A 6725-nucleotide genomic window follows, 5' to 3' on the forward strand; every position below is an offset into this window, starting at 1 on the left:
ATAGGACAAAAAACCCAACATGAATATAGCAAAAGAATCCTATGTGGAGAGACGATGAACTCTCTAAAAACATTAAGAAAATATAATGAATTTTGAAATTTAATTCCCGGTGTTAAGATGGCATGTAGGTGAACCTCTAGATAACTTGGCAAGGGCAGTGCGGATTCTAAGCTTCTCAATCGGACCGGCAGCGTATTCGAGGAAGATCTTGGCCTCGGATAAACGTGTAGCGTTCTTAAGGAGAAAAGAGGCCACCGGCATGTCAAATTCAGTTTCTGCATAATCTCTCCACTCCAAGGTTTGAAGCGTTGTTGACAAACATTCCGGAACATGAGTAGTACTAGTAAAACCTGGCTGATTCCCAGAAGACAGAGGCCGCGAGTTGCAAGACTGAGGAGAGAGAGAAAAAAATAAGAAGATTTACAACGATCATATGAACAAGCTCCAGTTTCATTGTCAAGTTCTCAAAAAGAAAAAAAAATGTACCTTGATTAGCTGGAGTTGGCGTAATATAGGGGAACGTTGAAGAAAATTGATTAACAAATCCCACCATCCAGAGGAACAGGTGCACATACACAAATGCTCAAGCTTATTAAAGTAAGAGTCTACGGTGGGACCCCACTGCATTTGAGTTAATTAGCGTACGAGTGAGTATATATATTTTCAATAGATTGTAAATTAGTAAAACAGAATATTCCGTTTTTTTACCTCTGATAAGCACGTTGTAAAGCTCTTCAGCTCGCTATAACTTGTCATAGAATCAAGAAACTGATCACCATAGACAGGACCTTGCACCACTGTCTTTTTGAGAAGAGGAGCACCAGCAGAGAGCTTGCCAATAAATTTGTCAGCCGACACTTGAATTGACACGGAGAGGTACATATAATTAAGTGATGAAAGACAGATTGGATAGTCTTCAGGTATATCATCGAGTACAAGAGCCTTTAGCCTCAAACAACTTAGTGTCCCGCAAGTGTACATACTCTTTGGAAGAGCCGTGATCATCGGGTTTTGAGCGGCGGTAAGGTCGATTTCAAGCTCAAGCACAAACCGCGAAACTGCTAAATCAATCCAATTTGTAACATCCCTCGAGTCGCAATAAGGGCTTATCGATAACTTGAGACTTTTTAAACTTGGAGCCACATGTAACTGCAAAGACCTGCTCACGAATTCTGAAAAGTCTTTGCCCTCGTGTTCGCTATAATTATAATAAAGTTTTGGCACTTGCTTCCAAAGAAACTTCCACTGTTTGGACAAAAGCATTGTGGCCACCACTTCGGTTGTTGGAAGCCACGAGAGAATCTGAAGGAGCATCTGGTCAGGTAAGTCACTAATCATACCCATTCTCTCCAATCGTTCAACTAAGTGGTATTGAGAATAAGAGAACCCTAAACTTTGAACTCTGAATAGAGGAGGCGTGGTATATATATAACAGAGTCCTAAAACGTCTGATAATCAGAAACCTAAACAAATTGCAAACTGATTTTGGGAGATAAATCATTAAAAAAAAGAAATAAATCATTTGATGCTGGGAAATAAATCCACAAAGCTAAATATAATGAAGTTGTGTGCAAGGGCCCCTGGGCCAACAATAGCGCCTCCCAACTACTAATTTTACTTATTTTTGGATTTTGTTCTTAAGCTATACCTTCTAATTAATAATTAAAACTATTTTACACTCTCAGCCACTTTTGAAGTTTATATTTACACTCTCGGTCAGTTTGGGATATTAGGATAGTTTTAGCTGGTAATTTAAACATGTAGTCATGTCCAAACACTAACTAAATTATCTTTAAATGCTTTGATCGGTAACTTTGCTGAATGGCGGAATGACACTTTAAACGCGATTCCGCAAATTTTTTGCCAATCAACAAAGTTACGGAGTGAAGAAAAAATGCAAAAACGTAAGTTTGCGATTTCGCTGATAAAAATACAAAGAAAAAATCATTAAGTGGAAAGTGTGTTTTACTAGATTATTTACAAAATCAACGCTTTTAAAATATTAAATTATTTGATAATATAATTTTAAAATTATAAATAAATAGCAATAAACTTTTAAAAATAGTTATATTGTTAATAAAATTTTATTATAATTTTATTATAATATTATAAGATGTAATCTATTATTAAAATGTATTAAAAATAAGCTAAATATTTTTCATAAGAAGTAAAATATTTTTAATTAATTTTACTTATTTTCACATTTTGAAATAATTAGTTTAATTTTGGTGTTTGTTTTTCCTTATAATAAAGTTAATATCATGCAAAATATAATATATATATATATATAATATAATATATATTCCACCATTCCGCAACTTTTTTTACTTTGTTTTGAACTTTAAAAAGGCAAAAAATACATAAAATAACACTAACAAATCAATCTAACAATTCATCATTCCTTTGAAGAATCCTAAATCTATCAGATGATTTATTCAGACATGATCAGTGAAATACAAAGCATAATCTGAATAATATTTGAGTTCGAAATTTTGTTCTCTAAAAGATCTGACTTGTCTCTTCAAAGCTCTATACGATAAATTAGAGAGTAGTCTAAACAATAGCTTTAAAATAGTTAATATAAGTCTAAACATGAATAATGAGTTTCTTGCAAATACTAAAAAAATTTGGGCCAAAATTGTAATTCTTGCAATTTTCTTAAAACACCCTTCGGTTTGCTCCTTCAAATACATGTCCTGACTTCAGTTTTTCAGCTCCAGTTCTCTTCATACTCCAGATTGATCCAAAATCTCCAAAGTTGTCCAAAACCTATCCGAATCTACAAAAACTCTAAAACAACTCGAAATATATAATAAGAACTCTAAAATAAGACATATATCATAGTCAAAAACCATGATATATCAACTCTATAAGATGCAAGTGGATTTTTAAGAAAAAGGTTGGCATGGCTGGATTTGAAGGTCTAAGGTATAAGGATAAATTGGTGGCAAAAGGCTATTATCAGAAAGAATGAGTGAACTTCCGAAAACTCTTCTCGCCATTTACAAAACATGCGTCAATCAGGTTTCTTCTGCCAATAATGGTTCATTTTGATACGGAGCTTCAACAAAGGGACGTGAAGACAACATTTTACATGGGTACTTGGAAGAGGAAATATTCATGGAACAGCCTGAAGATATGTTGATAATGATCACCAAAAAGGTGTATCTTCTGAAGAGGTCGTTTTATGGCTTAAGTCAGTCCACTCAGCAGTGGAATATTCGATAAGTTCATGGATACTCAAGAAGTAAATGGTAAATTTACTGTTGAGAAATAATAAATGCACTAAACTAATTACAGCCTATAGTAGTTGATTTGTTTTTTTTGGTGAAAAGTTGATTTGTTTTTTATTTTTTTCTTATACGTTATTCAAAAATTTCTTATAGTACACCGGGCGTGTATCAATAAAAACTTAAGAAGCAACATGAAGATATTTATGATATTAATGACAAAAATAGTGGAAATATTAGTTTCCTAAGAAAGTGGAAGCAAAAAATGACAAGAAAAAAGTATTATTTACATTTTCTCCAAATCAATGACACAATAAAAGAGACTATATTACGGTTGTATCTGTCCTCTGCTTAGTAGCCACATGATCATCTTCCTGCTCCCGTTCCAGACTGTGATGGGGTTGCAATGGGTGGTATAAACACACCTGTTTCAGACTGTGATGGGGTTGTTGCAATGGGTGGTATAAACACACCTGTCCCAGGCTGTGATTGTGTTGCAATGGGTGGTATAAACACGCCGGTTCCGCCTACTCGAGTTATTTGAGGTACAATGAGTCTTCCAAGTGGAGCAGGTCGGATGGAGAAGTAACCTGTTGCTGGTGGTCTTGCATGGAATGTCGCTACCACATTAGAGGTTGGAGAAGCGTAAAGACAACGTGATAGGTCAGGCTCCATCTGCCATATAGAAGGTATAAACCTCATTCCTCCGATCCTTCCATTCCCATCGCCATTCCCACTTTCACTTCCATCTCTACTCATGGTTCCAATCTACACTCTGCCACGTGAGTCATAAATCACAGACCAAGACTTTAGTATAGGAACAAATGTGAACTTCTAAAAAATGCAAACAAGTTTATGCCAATGAAGATTCAATTCTATGAGCCACAATCACATGATCGTCTACAAACACAGCCAGAAACTCCGTCAGCCATAAGAATCACTACAGTAAACCCTCTAAAACCCCCAGTTTATACAAGTAAAGATTTACGAGTCATATGAATCAAAACTCATACGAGTCATTAATGGATACTCTAATAAAGAAGAACCCCTATTTAGATCATTCAACCAGCAAAAGAAAGCGCGACAATTACTTTCGGCAAGTCAATGCAAACGACGGTTATGAGTTAACCAGATGATCAAGAAATGCGTGATTTAGGTTCAAAGAAGAGTAACAGCACATCTCCCAGTAATCTAACTTTACCAAAAAGGGACCCCAAGAATGTTCAAGACGAGGTGCGAGTAGTACCAGAGAGATGACAACTCAAACTTAACGCTGAAAAGGGAGAGAAACAAAGACGACGAAGAACCCGATCATGTGCAACAAAAGATGAAGTCAAAAGGAAGAAATTACCGATAACAAAGACCACGGAGAAAAACCCTAGGAAGCCGACGAAGAAAAGCTGAGAAGTGTGTAAAGAGTCAAGACGATGAATGTGATAACAATCTACTTATACAAGAGCGGTAACATGAAAATTGAAGTTTAAAAGTAAAACGCCACGCCGTTAAAACGAAAATAGAACCCAAAACCTCTGCCCGCTATCGATTGCTTTATATCATCTTAGTGATGTATTTGTTCGCACGTGAGAGTTTTTTAAATGGGAAAAAACCATGCAAAGGTTGATTATTATACTATACTAAGTGCTAAAAAGGAAACAAAAAATGAGAAGTTACTGACCTTGAATTGATACACAAGTTCATAACCATGCACATCTGGACTACTCATTGTGTTTTTGGGGGCTTATTGAATTGAGCATTTGAGAGAATTCCATTTTTTCTCTAAATCTTCTCGAACTTGGTATTTATAAATACTCTTATAAATCCAAGGTTATTGAACTGATCATTTATGTAAACTCTATAAAATCTCCCCTTATTGGAATATTGGGATTTCATCAAGATATTTATCAAAGGTTAGTTGGGATTATCTAAGAAGAGATTTGTATTTAAAATTCAATGGAGAAAAACTCCACCAAAATAACACCTAATGAGATGGTATTTCAAAAAAAAAAGAATAAATTGTTTATCTTCTTGTTTAAACCTTCGTTCCAGAAAAAAAGTGATCAAACAAATTGTGAATCATTGGTTGCTTTTGTGAGTGTTGACTTTTGTCTTCACTGATGCGTTTTGCTCAACCTTCCCCGAGTCAGTTCCCCATTCTGCATCACATCCATGAGAAGGAGAAGTAAGGTGACAAGGTTCAATAGAATGGATCGAATGCACGGCGGACCAGGAGCTAAGGCATCCCTTGGCTGATACAGTACACATGGTTTTAATCCTCAAATACTATGAGCAACGTATCCGAACGTTGACCTAGCACTCGTGACAACGTTATCAATTAAACTCAAAAAATACATCTCTGTTAGCGACTTTTGGTCGTGAATTTTCTTGTCTATTTGTTGATACTTTTCTCCACTTGGTTGATAAACTCCTGTTGATCTAGCTTGCTTTGAGAACATGTTTTTTATTTTGGTAAAAGCTTTGGGAACATGTTCTTCAAGGGATTTGAGTACTCTGGATACAAAGATGTGACAAGAACATCTTTAACTTTCTAACTTTGAGATACATTGACTTTTGTTTCTTCTTGTGCAGCTACTTGAGATAATAGTTTCTTTTATTGTGTACATGAGAAGACCTGGTCCATGACGTTATTTAAATATCCTGCGTAGCCGTTGAAAACCTGTATTTGATCCCGAGTCTCTCGTCTGCTCTAGCTAATTGAGCTTTACAGCACTTTGTGACCATACTCCAAACTTGATTAGTCGGGTGTCAAGTGATGAAAGACTACTTCTTTCTACGGGAATACCCATCAGTTCAGTCTGAAAAGTGGGATTAACCATAGAGATGGAGCAAAGTAAATACTGGATTTAATAATCAACCAAGGAACCTTATCAATCAGATCTTTATCCCTTGAGCAGAAGAACATCTTATCTTCGTCCCTTGAATCATGTAGGATATGAAGATATTAGATGTTGTGGGTTTGAGTTATTGTTAATGGCATGATTGTTCAACATTGTTCCCCTTGCTCAGTTTTTCTTCTTCCATATTATGATTATAGAGCGTGTTAACTCAGAATTTTAAGCTAAAAAAAAAAAACTTTGTTTCTCAAATTTTCTAAATTCCATCGTAAACACTTCCTAAAAACTTGCTCAAATCCCAATCTTTTTCAAAAATCCCTTGGATTTATTATATATTAAAATTATCTCAAATGCTCAATTCAAATGTAAGTATTGATATATCAGTGGGGGTTCCAAGTACATGTGCTTTCAAAAGCTGAGGAATATTTCAAAGATTATTAATTAAACGTATCACTCAACATAAATTCCGTTGTAGTCTAGCTGGTCAGGTTACTCGGCTCTCACCCGAAAGACCCGGGTTCGAATAGCGGCGACGGAGTTACTTTTTGTGAACAATTCCCTTATGGCGGGAAATTGCTTTTATGTTGATTAGGGTTCTACGACGAATCTCCTCTGTTCTAGTTTTTTTTTTTTTTTTTTTTTT

At 35.4% G+C, this 6725-nt stretch overlaps 1 protein-coding gene and 1 pseudogene across 1 annotated transcript; both read right to left on the minus strand.

Moving 5' to 3' along the window:
- Positions 1-1356, minus strand: LOC106301785 (putative F-box/FBD/LRR-repeat protein At4g26350). The gene is made up of 3 exons (XM_013738263.1): positions 709-1356; positions 487-621; positions 1-390 (listed from the first exon to the last, which is right to left on the minus strand). The coding sequence occupies exons 1-3, from the start codon at positions 1342-1344 to the stop codon at positions 100-102; spliced, it is 1062 nt and encodes a 353-aa protein (XP_013593717.1). The 5' UTR covers positions 1345-1356; the 3' UTR covers positions 1-99.
- A 3947-nt stretch (positions 1357-5303) lies between these two features.
- Positions 5304-6543, minus strand: LOC106330267 (annotated as a pseudogene).
- Positions 6544-6725: the final 182 nt, after the last annotated feature.

This window comes from Brassica oleracea, chromosome C1 (assembly GCF_000695525.1).
Source record: "Brassica oleracea var. oleracea cultivar TO1000 chromosome C1, BOL, whole genome shotgun sequence".
NCBI classification, from domain to species: Eukaryota; Viridiplantae; Streptophyta; class Magnoliopsida; order Brassicales; family Brassicaceae; genus Brassica; species Brassica oleracea.

Coding starts and splice junctions, on each gene's coding strand:
- LOC106301785 (XM_013738263.1), bottom strand. CDS start 1,344: ATGGGTATGATTAGTGACTTACCTGACCAGATGCTCCTTCAGATTCTC. Junction 622..708: donor TTACAACGTGCTTATCAGAG/GTAAAAAAACGG, acceptor ACTCAAATGCAG/TGGGGTCCCACCGTAGACTC. Junction 391..486: donor GCCAACTCCAGCTAATCAAG/GTACATTTTTTT, acceptor CTCTCTCCTCAG/TCTTGCAACTCGCGGCCTCT.